Source organism: Panthera uncia, chromosome B1 (genome assembly GCF_023721935.1).
Source record: "Panthera uncia isolate 11264 chromosome B1, Puncia_PCG_1.0, whole genome shotgun sequence".
Taxonomy (NCBI): domain Eukaryota; kingdom Metazoa; phylum Chordata; class Mammalia; order Carnivora; family Felidae; genus Panthera; species Panthera uncia.
Window position 1 is genome coordinate 158,826,817 of NC_064811.1, and position 18,839 is coordinate 158,845,655.

The following is an 18,839-nucleotide window of genomic DNA, read 5'->3' on the forward strand; positions in this document are numbered from 1 at the left end:
GTTTTTTGGGTGTTGAATTTGATAAGTTTTTCATAGATTTTGGATACTAACCCTTTATCAGATAGGCCATTCCAAAATATATTCTCCCATTCTGAGGATGCCTTTTAGTTTTGTTGATTGTTTTCTTCACTGTACACAGCTATTTATCTTGAGGAAGTCCCAATAGTTTGTGTTTGCTTTTGTTTCCCTTGCCTTCAGTGATGTGTCTAGTAAAAAGTTGCTATAGCTGAGGTCAAAAGGGTTGCTTCCTGTGCCTAGGATTTTGATGGTTACCATTCTCACATTTAGGTGATTCATCCATTTTGAATTTATTTTTGTGTATGGTGTAAGAAAGTGGTCCAGTTTCATTCTTCTGCATGTTGCTGTCAAGTTTTCTTAACACCATTTGAAAAGACTGTCTTCCATTGGACATTCTTTCCTGCTTTGTCAAAGATTCATTGACAGTATAGTTTTGGGTCAATTTTTTTGGGTTTCCATTCTGTTCCATTGATCTATGTGTGTGTTTTGTGTCAGTACCATACTGTCGTTAAAACTACAGTTTTGTAATATAGCTTGAAATCCGGAATTGCAATGTGTCCAGTTTTGTTTTTTTTCAGAATTGGGTCGGCTATTCGGTGTCTTTTGTGGTTCTACACAAAGTTTAGAATTGTCTGTTCTAGCTCCATGAAAAATGCTGGTGGTGTTTTGATAGGGATTTCTTTAAATGTGTAGATTGCTTTGAGTAGTATAGACATTTTAACAATGTTTGTTCTTCATATCTGTGAGTATGGAATGCCTTTCCATTTCTTTGGTCCTCTTCAATTTATTTTATATGTGCTCTATAGTTTTCAGAGTATACTTCTTGTACCTTTTAGTTAGGTTTATTTCTAGGTATCCTATTGTTTTTGGTGCAGTTGCAGATGGAATTGATTCTGTGACTTCTTTTTCTGCTGCTTCATTATTAGTGTATAGAAATGCAACCGAATTCTGTATGTTGATTTTGTGACCTGTGACTTCCCTGTATTAGTTCTAGCAATTTTTGGGTGGAGTTTTTCAGGTTTTCTACATAGCGTATTATGTCATCTACAAATAGTGAAAGTTTTACTTCTTTCTTGATGATTTGGATGCCTTCTATTTTTGTTGTTGTTCTCTGATTGCTGAGGTTAAGACTTCTAGTACCATGTTAAATAGTAACAGTAAAAGTGGATATCCTTGTCTTGTTCCTGACTGTAGGGTAAAGGTTTTCAGTTTTTCCCCACTGAAGATGATATTAGCTGTGGGTCTATCATATGTGTCCTTTATAATGTTGAGGTATGTTCCTTCTATCCCTATTTCTCAAGTGTTTTTATAATGAATGGATGGTGTATTTTGTCAAATGCTTTTTCTGCATCTATTGAGATCATATGGTTCTTATCCTTTCTTTTATCAGTGTGGTATATCATATTGATTGATTTGCAATTATTAAACCAGCCCTACAGCCCAGGAATAAATCCTGCTTGGTCATGGTGAATAGTTTTTTTAATGTACTTTTGAAGTCGATTTGCTAATATCTTGTTGAAAAGTTTTGCATCCATGTTCATCAGGGATATTGGCTTGTAGTTCTCCTTTTTAGTGGGGTCTTTCGTTTTGGAATCAAGGTAATGTTGGCTTAATAGAATGAGTTTGGAAGATTTCTTTCTAATTTTGGAACAGCTAGAAGAGAATAAGTATTAACTCTTCTTTTAATGTGTGGTAGAATTTCCCTGGGAATCCAACTGGCCCAGGACTCTTGTTTGTTGGGAGATTCTTGATTACTGATTACATTTCTTTGCTGGTTATGGGTCTCTTCAAATTTTCTATCTCTTCCTGTTTCAGTTTTTGTAGGTTGCCAGTTTCTAGGAATTTGCTCATTTCTTCTAGATTGCCCAGTTTGTTGGCGTATAATTTTTCATCATATTCTCTTATAATTATTTATATTTCTGTGATGTTGGTTTTGATCTCTCCTCTTTCATTTGTGATTTTATCTATTTGGGTCTTTTCTCTTTACTCTTTTATAAGTCTGGCTAGGGGGTTATCAATTTTGTAAATTCTTTCAAAGAACCAGCTCTTAGTTTCATTGATCTGTTCTGCTGTTTTTGTTTGTTTGTTTCTGTATCATTTATTTCTGCTCTAATCTTTATTTTTTCCTTTCTTCTGCTGGCTTTAGGCCTTACTTGCCATTCCTTTTCTTTTTTTTTTTTTCTTTTTCTTTTTCACTATGAAAATGCTTTAATAGTGGCGTCTGTACAGCATGTGACGTCAAGACAAGAAAAAGAGCAAGTGCACACAGAGACATGGCTATCAGAGAACAGATTGTGAGCAAATAAAGAGTTCACACAGCTTCCACATGCTTTACTGGGTATCACCTCTAGACCACCTCTTCCTCTTCCTCCTCCTCAAACTCACCTTCCTCCTTGGCCGTCAGGTCCTGGTACTGCTGGTATTTGGACACCAGGTCATTCATGTTGCTCTTGGCCTCAGTGAACTCCATCTTGTCCATGCCCTTGCCTGTGTACCAGTGCAGGAAGGCCTTAGGCCTGAACATGGCTGTGAGCTGCTCTGAGATGCACTTGAACAGCTCCTGGATGGTCATGCTATTGCCAATGAAGGCGGCCGACATTTTTAGCTCCCGGGGTGGGATGTCACAGACGGCAGTGTTCACGTTGTTGGGGATCCACTCGACGAAGTAGCTGCTGTTCTTGTTTTGGACATTCAGCATCTGCTCATCCACGTCTTTCATGGACAAGTGACCCCTAAACACTGTGGCCAAGGTCAGGTAGCAGCCATGGCAAGGGTCACAGGCAGCCATCATGTTCTTAGCATCAAACATTTGCTGGGTAAGCTCGGGCACTGTCAGGACTAGTACTGTTGGCTGCCTCTGCTGGTCAGTGGGGTGAAGCTGGGCATGAAGAAATGCAGGTGGAGGAAGGGGACCATGTTGACAGCCAGCTCACGCAGGTCAGCTTTAAGCTGGCCAGGAAAGCGCAGGCAGGTGGTGACTCCACTCATGGTGGCTGACACCAGGTGGTTGAGGTCCCCATAGGTAGGTGTAGTCAGTTTTAGGGCTCTGAAGCAGATGTCATAGAGGGCCTCATTATCAATGCAATAGGTTTTGTCTGTGTTTTCTACGAGCTGGTGGACCGAGAGGGTGGTGTTATAAGGCTCCACCACCGTGTCTGACACCTTGGGCGAGGGCACCACACTGAATGTGTTCATGATTGTGTCCGGGTACTCCTCCTGGATCTTGCTGATGAGGAGGGTACCCATCCCAGACCGGGTCCCACCACCCAGGGAGTGGGTCAGCTGAAAGCCCTGCAGGCAGTCATAGCTCTCAGCCTCCTTCCTCACAACATCCAAGGCCTAGTCAACCAACTCTGCACTTTCCGTGTAGTGCCCCTTTAGGTGTAAGAGTAGGTTGTGTATTTGGGACCTTTCTTGTTTCTTGAGATAGGCTGTTGTTGATAGTGGCGCTACAAACATTGGGGTGCGTGTACCCCTTTGAATCAATTTTTTTGTATCCTTTGGATGAATACCCAGTAGTACAATTGCTGGGTCATAGGATAGTTCTATCTTTAATTTTCTGAGGAACCTCCACACTGTTTTCTAGCATGGCTGCACCAGTTTGCATTCCCACCAACAGTGTAAGAAAGTTTCCCTTTCTCCACATCCTTGCCAACTTCTGTTGTTTTCCGAGTTGTTAATTTTATCCATTCTGGTGGGTGTGAGGTAGTATCTCATTATAGTTTTGATGCGTATTTTTCTGATGATGAATAATGTTGAGTATTTTTTCTTCTGTCTTTTAATCATGTGTATGTCTTCTATGGAGAAGAGTCTCTTCATGTATGAAATAAAAAGAATATTCTTTTTGTCTTTTGTACATTGACTTTAAGTTTTTGCTTTGTGTTTACCATGAGGTTTACATAAACAGCTTATATTTGTAACAGTTTTAAGCTAATGAAAACTCCGAACACATACAAAAGCTCTACATTTTTACACCCCTCCTGCACATTTATATTTTTGATGTTATAGTGTGCAAATTTTTACATTGTTTATAAATTAACAAATTATGGTAGTTATAGTCATTTCAACCCTTTGTCTTTTAATCTTTATACTAGAGTTATGAGTGATTTACCCACTATGATCACCACATTAGAGTGCTCTGAATTTAACTATTTATTTGCTATTTCCTATAGATGTTATTCTTTCATATGTTTTTCTTTTTCTAATTAGTGTCCTTTAATTTTGGCTTAAAGAACCACCTTTAGCATTTCTTGTAAGGCTGGTCTTGTGATGAACTTCAGTTTTTACTTGTCTGGAACACTCTCTATTATCTCACTCTCTTCTGGACTGCAGATTTCTGCTCAAAAATCTACATATAGTTTTATGGTGTTCTCTTGTACATATCAAGTTACTTTTGTCTTTCTGCTTTTAAGATTGTCGCCTTGTTTTTAACCTTTGACAATTTAATTTTAATGTATTTTTAAATACATTTTATAAATTTTAATACATTTAAATATATTAATACAAAAATGTAATTTTGCTGTGGGGATTTTAGGTTCATCTTTTAGCTTCTCCCTGGGCTTCCTGTATCTGAGTATTTGTTTCCCCCAGATTAGGGAAATTTTCAGTCATTATTATTTTCAATAAGCTTTCTGCCCTTTTCTCACTCTTTTCTCATTCTGATACTCCTATAAAGTGTATAACGCTCTTTTTAATAGTGCCCCATAAGTTCCTTAAATAATCTTGACTTTTTTTCATTTATTTTATTTTCTTTCTCTTTCTCTTTTTCAATTCGGTCATTGTATTCTTCAGTTTTGTGATTTCTTTGGTACTTTCTTATAATTTCCATCTCTTGGTTAAGCCTCTCACTTTGTTCATGCATTGCTCTTCCAACCACAGTGCACATCTTTATGACTGTTATTTTTATCTATCAAGTGAATCAGTTATCTCCATTTCATTAAGATCAGTTTCTGGAGATTATTATTTTGTTCTGAGAAAATACTCACATGTTTATGTTTTCTTGAATTCTGTGTTCGTTTCCATGCATTAGATAAAATAGTCACCCCTCTCCATCTTAACAGAATGGTCTCATTTAGGAGGTAAACGTCATCAATTAGCCTTGCCTGGCCTTAGTTCCAGTTTGCCTTTCAATCTTTTTTGATTCCCAGAGACACCTTATTTTTCTTAGTGGCTCCCAGTAGTTAAGATGTGCTAAGACCCATCAGTATCATAAAGGGGAGGATTGCATACATCTAGGGGCTCCTAGACTGGAAAACAGCATCTTAAGACAGAAACTGGAAAAGTAGGTAGTTAAGACCCTCTAGGGAAAAACAGGAGATGGACATTTTTGCCTCCTTCCTCTGTGCTAGGCCTGGCTTTATAGCTGCAGGGTTGGGTAGGGGAGGATATTCCTGTGTCTGTTAGGAACTATTTCTTTGTACAGTCCTGTGAGACTTGTGAACAGAAGTCCTATTGGCTATCAGAACTAGGTAGTTTGGGGACCTGTTCTTTGGGCAAAGGGTCAAAATCTGTGGTGCAAGACATCCTTTATAAGCTCCTTCCAGAGATACTAGAGACTTGGAGCTGGCTAGGAAGAGATACTGGGAGAGAAAGCTGCCAGCTTCTCTGGTCCCTGAGCAGGATCAAAGCCAGTCCCTTCACAGAAACCTGGTCCTCAGTCAAGATCTTTTACATTATGCAAATGGATTCATATCAGGTAAAGACTTTGAGACAGGCAATTTTGTCTGCTCTCTCTGTGCTGAGCCCTGTGGTATAGCCTCCTGAGAACTCCTTCTTTCTTTGCAACAGTCTTCTGGGGCTTGTGAATAGAAGTTCCTTTGGCTATCAGAACCAGATGATCTGGGGACTTGTCCCTTGGGCAGCAGTGCAAAAGTTGGAGAACAGACTTATGTACACATTCCTTGCAAGGAGATATTAGTGACTTAGAGTGGGCTACAAGGAATTGGCAAAGGAGGTGTCCATCACTTTCCTCAGTCTCTGGGAAGGATCACAGCTGTCTCCTTAGAAGCCTAAGCCTTAGGTGACAGCTCTCTAAATATGCAGTCAGATCCCTTTCAGGGAAAGGGCTGGGATAGGGAAGTTTTGCCTGCTTCCTTTCTCATGAGCCTTGGAGGATATGTGTGACATGTGCTTAAATTCCTGTTAACAATCATTCCTTTGTTTGTCACAGTCTTGTGGGTCTGTGGACACAAGCTTTGTTGGCTTTCAGAACTACATGTTTTGTGATCCTGTCCTTCAGAGAAGTGTCTTAAAATGTTGGGACACTAAATGTGGGGTTGAAATCCTTTGTTCCTCAGGAAGAAACTGGTAATTGGGATTTCCTTTCCAGTTGCGTGGTTCTGTACCAGTTACGTGTTTTATGGTGAACGTGTGTATCTACCTGTTTCAATGTGAGTATTTTCTCAGTTGCTCAATGTGTAGGAGTCCTTCTGGTGTTTTTTGGACTTCTTTTAGAAGTAATTGCTTCATGTGTACATGAAGATTCAGTGTGTATATTGTAGGAGTAAAATTCCAAAGCCTTCTATGTTACCATCTTGGTCAACCTCTTATCTGTTATTTTTTTATTCCTTGGTTTTCAATAGTCCATTGAAATTCAGGAAGTATTTGTAATGGATTAAGTTCTCCCTTATTGGATTTCATAAATCCCTTAAAAATATTCCAGTACTTCCAGTTTAGTTATTGATATGTACTGCCATGTGTTACATATCAGTATTTTGGAAACAAATAACAACAACAACAACAACAGAAACTTTATTCCTTTCAATAATCTCATGTCTCAAAAATCAAAGCACTTGCTTTAGGATCATTATCATATATCAACTTAATAAAAAAAACTCAGTTTTAATTCTCAGTTTAGTGCACAAGTTTCTGATTCTTGGTAGTTTGTGCCCACTTCTTACCTCTGGTAATAAGCATCAGCCTTTTTTGTCTAGTTTCATCATTAGAACATATTAGAGAAAAAAACAGGCAAAAAGAAAACTGAATTACATAAAAGAACAATATGTGCAATGTTATTTTAAAATATTCTCCTGATACACAATTTACTGACCATTACTCTTTAGCGTCTCTTAACAGGCAATATATAATTCTTATGACTTAATAAAACAATTATTTTCTATATACATACCTCTGTTCACAGGGCAATGGTTGTGAATTTTTAAAACCACAGTTTCCAAATTTATCACGCAGAGAATTGATTTCTTTGTAACAGGCAAATGGAGCACCTTGAGCACCTAAAAATGCAAACACATCTGTTAAATTATTATTATTAATCTAAATTAAATATTTTTTCCATAAAAAACTAATGAAACTCTTATTGAATAAACAAAAAATCATGAGCTTGGTCATACTTTTTTCTGTGTGTATCTTGTCAATGCAAGTAGAAAGAAACAATTGTCTTACCTAACAGAAAACAGAAAACAATTATATCTATTGCAGTAACATTATATTATTATTAACAATAATTGGCTGTCCCTTGCTGTGGGAATGTATACTGCCTCATCTAATGAACATTAGACATGACATTGTAATTTGAAACATGTCACTTATGGGCAGAAACCTTCAGAACTGAGTGTCAGATCCTCTTCTCTGATGGAGGATAAGCAATGTTTTAAGTAGATGTTCACCTGTCACTTTGGGTATCATAGTAAAAGCAGTGTGGAGTAGCAGCATAGTTGTATTGGATATCTTAGATGTTTTAGGGTTCTTTCCATTTCATTAAACACATGAATTGGTACTTAAAAGTGGAGTTCCCCGGTAAAATGTGTCTAAAATATGTGGCATTGTCATTGAAGCCTGGTAGTAGGTGGTAATAAAATTACTATCATTGGATAAAGAAGACTAATGCATGCTATGGGAGGATAAAACACTTGAACAAACTCTTTTCTCAGCAATTGAAAGGGAAATCATAGCCTTAATAAACTTGTCTTAGGCAAAGAAGTAGGGAAGCAGAAACTATCTTGGTTACCATTGGCTACATTTGACCAGAAGGTAAAGGTACTCAAGAAAAAGATAAACTAAACTCAGAAAAGAATCTGTTATTTCAGAGACAGTAATTAAAAAAAAAAAATGAGAAAGCCTAGAAATATGTCCATCCTACAGCATTGGGGTGGATAATGATGGATGCTGGCTGATGGAAACTAGCCAAATAATTTTGCTTATTTGATTGTTCTGTATCTCTTCCATGGTGGATGCTCATTGGTGGGTGTTAACTGGTGGATTAATACAAAGATCTTCACATTATTGTCCATTTCCATGTGTCTTAGCATATATTTCTATTCCAGAACTCTTGCCTCTAATCTTCTGGTCTTTCCACACCCAGGCACCTCACCAACAAACTAGGCCCTTTGTCATTGTTCAAGAGAATATCGATAATCTACTTCTGGCTATTTTTCCTTCCACAGAAACAAATGACCAGATGGTCAGTATCTTTCTTTCAAGGCAACCTCCAAAGTGAGGCTGCAGTATAGCTACTGCTTTTTCCCCCACTTATGACTAGTGACAGAGCCAACACATCTATAAAGCAAACATAAGCTTGTTCTTCTAAGTGTAACTTGGTCATTGTGAAATCCCATGAAATTTCATAGGTATGAGCTAAGGGAGATGCAAAGGATCTTTTTGCTTGTGCTTGAATCCAGGTGAATGAATGACTTCCATCTACCTGACCATTTAACTTAGTGGGTCTGACATAACAAAGCTTATACTGTACAGTTCTGAACACATGGGTTTTTGGTGTCTGAAAGTCAGATTCTTCATCTCTACATGAGTCAGTAGTGTGCTCAGAGTGGTTTTGTCAAAGTGGTATCGTTCTCCAGTTTAGATGGAACAATCTTACTCCAAAACCCCAGAGAACTGCTCTATTACTCTCCCAAAGAGGCTTGGTAAAAGTCCCATATAGCAGTTTTTCTCATGACCCACACCTCTAATATTATTGGGGCTGCTGTGTTTTATAATTCAGAATGCCGGGCTTCTTGCGTTGCAGCTTTGACATGCTGCAGAACCCTTTCCTGCTTTTTACATCACTCCACATTAGCAACCTTTCATGTCATCTGGTAAATGAAATCAAGCAGTACTTCCCCATGTGGGATATACTGACTCCAGAACCCAAAGAGGCCTACCAGGTGGTGTGCTTTTTTAGTTAAATGAGATGCAAGATACACACCATTTGGCTTTACTTTGCAGGAGACGTCAGATAATACCTCTGATCACTGGATCCTTAAAAATTTTATTGATGATAAATTCCTAAACATTTTGAAAGTCTGTCTCCTGCCCTTTATAGAAAATGTGCTTTACTTAATCCTCCAGCATTCTAGCAGTGCTTTTCTTATTTAGCTGGATTAGAACAAAATCATTGATGGAGTAGAAAATGTGATATATTTTAAGATGTCCACATCTCTACAACTTTATGATTGACAGCAAAACTCAACATTAATGTCATTATCCATTCCATGTGAAAGCAGACTGTTGTTAATTCTTTTTTTAAAATAGAAACAGAAAAGAATATATTTGCCAAATCAGTGGCTATACTCCTACTACATATGCTATCCTGTTCTAGCATAGACACCACATCTGGCATAGTGAGTGCAATTAATCTACTGCTTGTCTGCATTTGCAGTGGAATACTATTATCTTCCAACACCATCTGGTTTCTACAAGAATCATATTGAATAATTAAATATATATATATGCATATATATATGTGTATATATATATGCATATATATATATATATATGTATATATATACTGCTAACCACCTCTGCATCCTTTAGATTTTTAAAGGTAGTATTAATTTCTGGTAGGAGAGAATTACAGAGGCTTTCTCCATGGCCTTATCAAATAGGCCAAGGACATAATTATGGGACTGCACAAACTATTAATATGTCAAACCTGATGATATCCTCTAGGACTAAAAAATAATTGCCAAATGGATTTGTGGACCCTGTAGACCCATTGTGCACTGAAAGTTGTCAAAGATTCTATTCCCTTGGTAATTTCAACATTTAAATTTCACTTAGAGTGGGCCATTGTTTCCATCTTTCTGGAAACAATCCTAATAGAAATTTTTACTGTCTTCTAGGATCCTTGCCAGGGTGTTAAGTCTTATTATCTTAGGAGAGTACTTCCAAAATAATAAACTCTCTCTTATCCAATCTTATGTTCCCCTATCCAATGTTATGATCAAGCACTCTCAGAATCCAGTTCCATGTACACCCCCTTGATTCTGGCAGTAATTGCTGTCTAGGACCTGTAGCTCTATTGGGGTATATTTCCTTTACTCCCTTATAAATTCCAGCACATCCTGGCTCTATTTTGCTGTGACTTGAACTTGACTTACAGTTAGTGTCCAGGACAGGTAAGAGAGAGATCCTGATGGGGATACAATTTGTGTTATGAATGACAGGTTTCCACATTATCTTCATATAATGGGAACATACTTATGTCATTATTAATTGGTGCAGGTGGTGGTGTGAAGGATCAGTGCTGTACCATTTTATAAATTCAGTAGTTTCAGAGAAGTCTGGAGGCTAAAATTGGAGAGAACATATTTTCAACTGTTCGCATCCTAAGTATAGGTTTCATTCTTCTTCCAACCAGAACCTTAATTATGGCAAAACAGACTTCACTGAGAATTTAACCTCCTCTGAAGTTCCTTCAACTTGATAATTAAGACTTTCTCTAACTTTCCATTTGATATATCCCTATATAGAGGGATTCAAATTTAAGGTAAAAGAAATATATAATAAAGAGCAATACCTTCTCCAAATATCTGGGCACACTGGTTATCAGTAGTTTGGCATCGTCCATTATAACAATACGCAGTTCCCAACCTACACAACTGACCATTCGACGCATAAGTGTCAGGAACACAATTACTAGAGGTTCCATTGCAATATTCTGTAAAATCACATTCTTGATCAATACTCTTTCTACAAGGAGTGCCTGCTAATGATATCTAGGAGGAAAAAGAAAAATAAAACCATATTCTATGAATAACTATTCTTAGTGAAGAGATTTGTCATATAAAATATACCTAATTATTTATATTTGGGAGAATCACAGAATTCCCAAGGCTGTGAGTTATCTGACGAAAAAGTCAAGTACAGTGTTTATAAATTTGCACTTTGTAGTTCTTTCTTTTCAATTGCTTGTTATTAGCATTGATGTAAAATACAATTTCAGAAATTTTCTCTTTTGTATGAAGACTTTGTACCATCTTTTTAGTGATGAGGAGAGAGTCACAAAGGATTTAGGTGTTTAAAGGAGCTGCTTTTAATTAAGACCTTGGATTCTGTAAGAAAAGTCCCTTTAGTTTTGACCCTTTTTCCCACAATCAAATACCTGGATGTCTTGGGCTGCATACTTACCCCTCATGTCCTTTTCTCTTAACTGTCAGAGATGTGCCTCTAATTCTGCCTTCAGTTGTAAGCTGGTGACTCTGACATGCTTAGTTGTGGTTGTTGCATACACATTTGTGAGTTAGCCACTGTTTGAATGACGCTGCTTTTAAGAGCTTTTTCTCTCTCTTTTAGTTTATTTATTTTGAGAGAGACAACGTGAGTGGAGGAGGGGCAGAGAGAGATGGGGAAAAAGAAATACCAACCAGGCTCCACACTGTCAGCACAGAGCCCAATGCAGGGCTCCAACTCATGAAACCATGAGATCCGGAACTGAGTCAAAAACAAGAGTTGGGCTTTTTACCAACTGAGCCACCCAGGCGTCCCAAGAGTTTTTCTTTTTTCTTTTTTAAATTTTTTAACGTTTATTCATTTTTGAGAGATGAAAGAGAGACAGAGCGTGAGTGATGGAGGGGCAGAGAGAGAGAGGGAGACACAGAATCTGAAGCAGGCTCCATGCTCTGAGCTGTCAGCACAAAGCCTGATCTGGGGCTCAAACTCACGAACCGCAAAATCATGACCTGAGCTGAAGTCGGCCACTTAACCGACTGAGTGGCCCAGGCACCCAGGGGTTTTTTTCAAGGTACAGTAGATTTTTGAAATTTCAGGTAACTGGAAAATTTTCAACTTTTGCATTTAAAAGTCTTTTGGAAAGGCTGAAACAAAGTGAAAATATACAAAACTAATCATTTTTGCTTTGCAAAATTTCACACAGGTGTTTACTATTTATTCTGTAATCTTCACTGTTTATAAAAGTTCAGTAACACTTGAACTTGAATTTGTCTAACACTGTAGGGATTCTGGCTTCTGCCATATCTTTGTACATTCTAACAAAGTTATATGGAATGTTTGTGAGTTAGTTTCCATACCATCAAAATGTATTGGCACTCAAGACTGTAAAGAGAGAGCACACTTTTTGGAGGGTTGATACAAACTTTTAAAAATTTTTCATAATTTGTGACTAATAAAAAGCCAGTTTGTATATTTTTAAATAATAAATACCTATTTTAAAAAAACAAACAAACCAAAAAAGAATGGGTTACTGACAAGCACCACAACATGAATGAAACTCAAATGCTAACATGCCTAATTACAATGTTTACATACACGATTCAATTTGTATTTCTGCAAAAAGAAAATTACAGATGCAGAAAACAGATCTGTAGTTACTGGGGTCTGTGGGTGGAGGTACAAAGAGGCATAGGGTGATTTTTTGAGAGTGCTGATGAAATCACCTATCCTTTGATTGTGGTGCTAGTTATAAGACTGAATGTTTCTAAAAGAATTTTACTACAATAAAATTATAATAAAGTAAGTTACACCAGAGTTGAAAAATTGGGCAAAAAGAATATATGGAATATTTATGTGTATATAATATATCAGAATTTTTAATTATAAAATATTTTTCATTATTAAACTTGCTTTCTCATCTGAACATATATCTTAAAGATAATATGTATTAGTGCATACATATTTAGCCTGCAGTTATTAATTCTTGTACAATGTACAATAATTTGTATTCATTCTAGTACCAATTGTTGACTACTGCAAATAATTCTATAATTAATATTCTTTTTTGAGCATTCCATACATGTATATACTCCTAAGATATATACATAAGAAAGAAACTGATAATTTATACTTTGTTCAGAGATACTCAAATATTGCTTACCAAAGGGATTATAGCAATTCAAAATTCCATACTCTCCAAAAAATAACTTTATCTCTTCTCTTTGGTTAATATCTGACATTGTTGTTTTTAAGATTACCATTTGAATAACTACATTAGATATTGTGCTAATTTTTTTTTATTTGTGTTTACCTTAATTACTGAAGATGAAGTACACACACTGGAGTACAACTCTACCTCCATTATTGTAAATTGCCTGTAGAGCCCCTTTGCCTGTGAGTGTGTGTGGGGGGCGGAGGGGAGAGGAGATTTGTCTTTCACTTATCCCTGTCTGAGAGTTCTTTGTATATCCTATACACTACACATTTTGTCTGCTGCAAAATTGGCTTATATTTCCACAGACATTTACCATTTATTTGACTTCATGATTTCCTTGAGAGTTGATAATATTTTGATATAGTAATGTATATATATACTTTCTTTATGTGATGATTTAGAAGATGGTAAACTGTGGTTTCAACACAACAGAATAATCAGTACCTATCTGTGATGTCTTCTTTAATTCATAGTAGTTTTCCTTTTTACTTGTGGTTGTTGATGTGCTCTCCATTTTGTCCACTGAACCACTTCTATATTCTCTTTATCAATTCCACATAAATTTAATTAATTATTAATCATGATCACATCTATGATCACAGCTTAATTTCCTTTTTATAAATATTGGAAAATTACCTCACATTTTGATGTACAGCAGGGTCCAGAACCACATTTTGCTGAGCTTTTCAGTTTACATGTATGAAAATCACAGCACTTCTTAAACTGACATTCCTAAAATTTCATAAGAAATATTATTGTAGTTCAACCACTTAACAGCTTTCATTTATTAATCTCAACTTCTATTTACTACACTTATATGTTCAACTTTTCAGTTATACAATGTATTTATATTCAGTGAAATTTTATTATTTTATTATTTCTAGAATGTCCAAAAGAACATATAACTGTAAAAACTAAGTAACACCTAAAATAGAAGTTAATCAATAACATTATCTAAAGTCATTGGAAATTAATTCATAAATTACCAACATGGAAGTATATCCTTGAGGAAAAAAAGTGTAAGTTTCCAAGAGAAGACCTTCCCCAATTTTGTTTTTAGTGATTTGTTTACTAAGGTTTCATTTTGTGAATAAAATTAAATAGAGTTAAGCAATAGTTATGATAAAAAACAAAGTTAGTATAGTATAGTAATCATGTGTCATGTTTTGTTTTACTGTAATGAAGTTAATAAAATGGATATGTTAATAAATTTATATATTTTACAAGTAAAAGACAGTAAACTTACTCACATTGGGTGATAAATAAACAATAAACTAAATATTGTTTCCATGTAAATAAATTGCATTTATGCAATTCTTTAATATTTTTATATTAACACTTTCTAAAAAACCAAACATTTTCTATTTACTCAAAAAACAAGTTTTAAAGATATTGTCATTTATTATGGAGGTATGATTATTCTTAACTTTTTTTTTAATGTTTGTTTATTTTTGAGAGAAAGAGAGACAGAGTGTGAGCTGGGGAGAGTCAGAGAGAGAGAGAGGGAGACACAGAATCTGAACTAGGCTCCAGGTTCTGAGTTGTCAGCACAGAGCCTAACATGGGGCTCGAACTGTGAGATCATGACCTGAGCTGAAGTCGGATGCTTAACTGACTGAGCCACCCAGGCACCCCTGATTCTTCTTTATTTTTAATATTCCTTTTGTTTCTGCTTTTTCACATGTCTATGTGATAGACATGAATTTATAAACATTCCCACCCTAGAAATAATATAGAAAATATATAATAAAAGTTGAAGTTGTTGTTATACTCCCCAGATTCTCCAGGAGTAAGTTCAATATCATTGTGTGTGTGTGTGTGTGTGTGTGTGTGTGTGTGTGTGTTCTTTCATGGACAGTAAATGAAGATGCTCTCCCAACCATGTTTATCAATACTAATTATGACCAAATCAGTTTAACTTATAATGAACTAATGGGGAAATGGGGTCTCATTTTTTTGTTATCATTTGTCTAATTACTAGTGAATGTGAGTGAATTTTCATTTTGTACAACCTTATGAATTAAATAATCATTTATTTTGACCACTTTGAGCATTATGCATAACAGGTTTGTTTTTCCCTCTTTTCCTCAGTAAATAGTGTGAACAGATTTTACATAGTACCCAGTTATCCTTTCTCCATTCTATGTGTTTATTTATTTTTTTTTAATTCAAATTCAAGGTAGGTAACATACAATGTAGTCTTGGCTTTAAGAGTAGAACCCAGTACTTCATTTCTTACATATGACACCCAGTGCTCATCCAGAAAAGTGCCCTCCTTAATGTGCATTACCTGTTTAACCCATACCCCCACCCATCTGTCTTCCAGAAACCTTCAGTTGGTTTTCTGTACTTAAGAATCTCATGATTTGCCTCCTTCTCTGTTTTTATCTTTTTTCCTTCCCTGCCCCTATGTTCACCTGTTGAGTTTCTCAAATTCCATATGAGTGAAATCATATCTTTCTCCAACTGACTTATTTTGCTTAGCATAATACACCCTAGTTCCATCCACGTTGTTGCAAATGGCAAGAATTAATTCTTTTTCATCACCAAGTAGTATTCCATTGTATAAATATACATCACATCTTCTTTATCCATTCATCAGTTAATGGACATTTGGGCTGTTTCCATACTTTGGCTATTGTTGATAGTACTGCTATAAACTTTGGTGTGCATGTGTCCCTTCAAAACAGCACTTGTGTATCCTTTGGAAAATACTTAGTAGTGCAATTGCTGAGTCGCGTAGTTCTATTTTTAACTTTTTGAGGAATCTCCATGCTTTTTCCCAGGGTGGCTGCACCAGTTTGCATTCCCACCAACAGTACAAAAGGGTTCCCTTTCGCTGCATCCTTGTCAGCATCTAATGTTTCCTGAGTTGTTAATTTTAGCCATTCTGATAGGTATGAGGTCATATCTCAGAGTGGTTTTGATTTTTATTTCCCCGATGATGAGTGATGCCAAGTATCTTTTCATGTGTCTGTTGGCCATCTGGATGTCTTCTTTGGAAAAGTGTCTATTCATGTCTTCTGTCCATTTCTTCACTGGATAATTTGTTTTTTGGGTGTTGAGTTTGATAAGTTCTTTATAGATTTTGAATACTAACCCTTTATCTAATATTGCAATTGCAAATATACTCTCCCATTCTGTTGGTTGCCTTTTAGTTTTGTTGATTGTTTCCTTTGCTGTATAGAAGCTTTTTATCTTGATGAGGTCTCAATACTTCATTTTTGCTTTTATTTCCTTTGCCTCCAGAGACATGTCAAGTAAGTTCCTGCGGCCTAGGTCAAAGAGGTTGCTGCCTGTGTTTTCCTCTAGGATTTTGATGGTTTCCTGTCTCAAATTTAGGTCTTTCATCCATTTTGAATTTATTTTTTGTGTATGGTCTAAGAAAGTGGTCCAAGGTCATTCTTCTGCATGTCGCGGTCCATTTCTTCTAGCACCATGCTAAAGAGATGGTCTTTTTTTCCATTGGATATTCCTCATGCTTTGTCAAAGATTATTTGGCCATATGTTTGTGGATCCATTTCTGGGTTCTCTATTCTATTGATTTATGTGTCTGTTTTGTGCCAGTATCATACTGTCTTGATTACAGCCTTGTAATACAGCTTGTGATGCCTCTAGCTTTTTCTTTTTCAACATTACTTTGGCTATTCAGGGTTTTTTGTGGTTCCACACAAATTTTAGGGTTGTTTGTTCTAGTTCTGTGAAAAATTTTGATAGGGATTGCATCGGTGTAGATTGCTTTGGGTAGTGTCGACATTTTAACAATATTTGTTCTTCCAATCCACGAGCATAGAATGTTTTTCCATTTCTTTGTGACTTTTTCAATTTCTTTCATAAACTTTCTACAGTTTTCAGTGTACAGATCTTTTATTTCTTTGGTTAGGTTTATTCCTACGTTTTTTTTTTTCTTTTTTGGTTCGATTGTAAATGGGATCAATTCCTTGATATCTCTTATTCTTTTATATCTTTATAGATATCTTTATCTGCTTCATTATTGGTGTATGGAAATGCAACCAATTTCTGTATGTTGATTTTATATCCTGAGACTTTATTGAATTCGTGTATCCGCTCTAGCTGTTTTTTGGTGAAGTCTTTTGATTTTCTATGTAGAGTATTATGTCATCTTCAAAGAGTGAAAGTCGAACTTATTCCTTACCAGTTTGGATGCCTTTGCAATGGGCTTTCTCCCTAAGATCAGAAACATGACAGGGATGTCCACTCTCACCACCTTTGTTCAAAATAGTACCAGAAGTCCTAACCTCAGCAACCTTCTATATGTTTATAATATTTGCTTGCAGCCTATTGTTTATCTTATTAATGGTGCCTGTCATTTTGTGAAATTTGTAATGTTCTTCTTGATGACTATTGGGTTTTATGTCTCCTTACCATGACCTCCATTATGTAAAGACTTATCAATACTTTATATTTTAATGCTATTTAAAACATACATATTTATTTTTTTCTGACATTTACCTCTCTATATTTTGTGGAATATTCATTCTAATATTTATTAATTGTCATTATATTTGTGAATACAAGAACAAATCCACACATCTGCACTTATGTGGGTAGGTTCATAAAACAGAGCTTCCATTTTTCACAAATCGGGGATATTTATGAAGATATAGATGTCCATGCCGTTCTGCCAAAGACCTCCTGGAACATATCTGTAGTTGAACAAGTTGGATTCATTACTATTGTCAGCAAAGGAGGACATACACCATGGGAAACTGTTGTAATCCTCAGTGAGAGGATGTAATTACAGGATTCAAGCTTGTGTAATTTGAGGGGATTTAACAAATCTGGGCTTTGCCACATTAGATGCTGTTAGAAACAAAGGGGTACATCTCTGAGTATTCTACGAATTCTTATCTAGAAGAAGAAACTACAACAATACTAAGTCAAAATTGGTAAAGGAATAGGAATTACTCATATTAGCCAGGATGGGAGGGTTTTTGGTCATTTCTGTGACTTGAAAACTTTTCAAGTTTTACTTGTATTCAGACATAGAGAGTGTCCTTGCTATTTTTCTTCATCCATCATGATCACAGACGTTGACCTTTTATGAAATTGTTTATGTTCAACAGGAGACCCACACAGCCTATTTGTGTCAAGCCAGCTCCTAGCAACACCAAGGCCCAGCTGATATTATTAGGCCAGATCCTGAATGCCAGGGGTTGCTTCTCCCTTCCTTATAGGCACTGTACTGGATTTATAGATAAACCCTTATGACATTAACCATTTCCATCCTGAGAATAAATGTTATGTATCTATATAACTTGTACATGTTTAGATAGTTAAATTAATTGATTTTATATATATATGTTGATATATAAATAGATACATATATATAAATGTCAATTTTCACTTCTTATTCCAATGGCCAATGCCACACTGAATGAAATTAAATAGCATCATAGTATGTTTGATGATTGTTAAGGCAAGATTTCCCTCAAACCAACTCTTTTTCTAAAAAGTTACTTGTATTCTTCTATAGCTCCCTTTAGGAAAAACTTTCAAATAAACTCTCCAAGTAACATTCCTAATCGATATTCTAAATATACTTATCCTTATACATTGATAAAATTGATATATTATTATAAGGATAAATACACTATCCATGCAGTCATTGAATCAATAAGCATTTATTGGGTACTTTGTCTGTATCAGATACTACTAGTCTTGTGATCAAGCAATGGTC

General features: G+C 35.9%; 1 protein-coding gene and 1 pseudogene across 4 annotated transcripts in view; both read right to left on the reverse strand.

Moving 5' to 3' along the window:
• Nucleotides 1–18,839, reverse strand: part of LOC125923287 (disintegrin and metalloproteinase domain-containing protein 18-like) — a 143,694-nt gene that overhangs the window by 66,085 nt on the left and 58,770 nt on the right. For all 4 annotated transcript variants that reach the window (XM_049631470.1, XM_049631471.1, XM_049631469.1 and 1 more), the window contains 3 exons: nucleotides 13,775–13,870; nucleotides 10,772–10,970; nucleotides 7,145–7,250 (listed from right to left, as the gene is read on the reverse strand). In XM_049631470.1, coding sequence (XP_049487427.1) covers nucleotides 7,145–7,250; nucleotides 10,772–10,970; nucleotides 13,775–13,870 — 401 coding nt within the window. The remainder of the gene's footprint in view (nucleotides 1–7,144; nucleotides 7,251–10,771; nucleotides 10,971–13,774; nucleotides 13,871–18,839) is intronic.
• LOC125923289 (tubulin beta chain-like) lies at nucleotides 2,032–3,286 on the reverse strand (annotated as a pseudogene).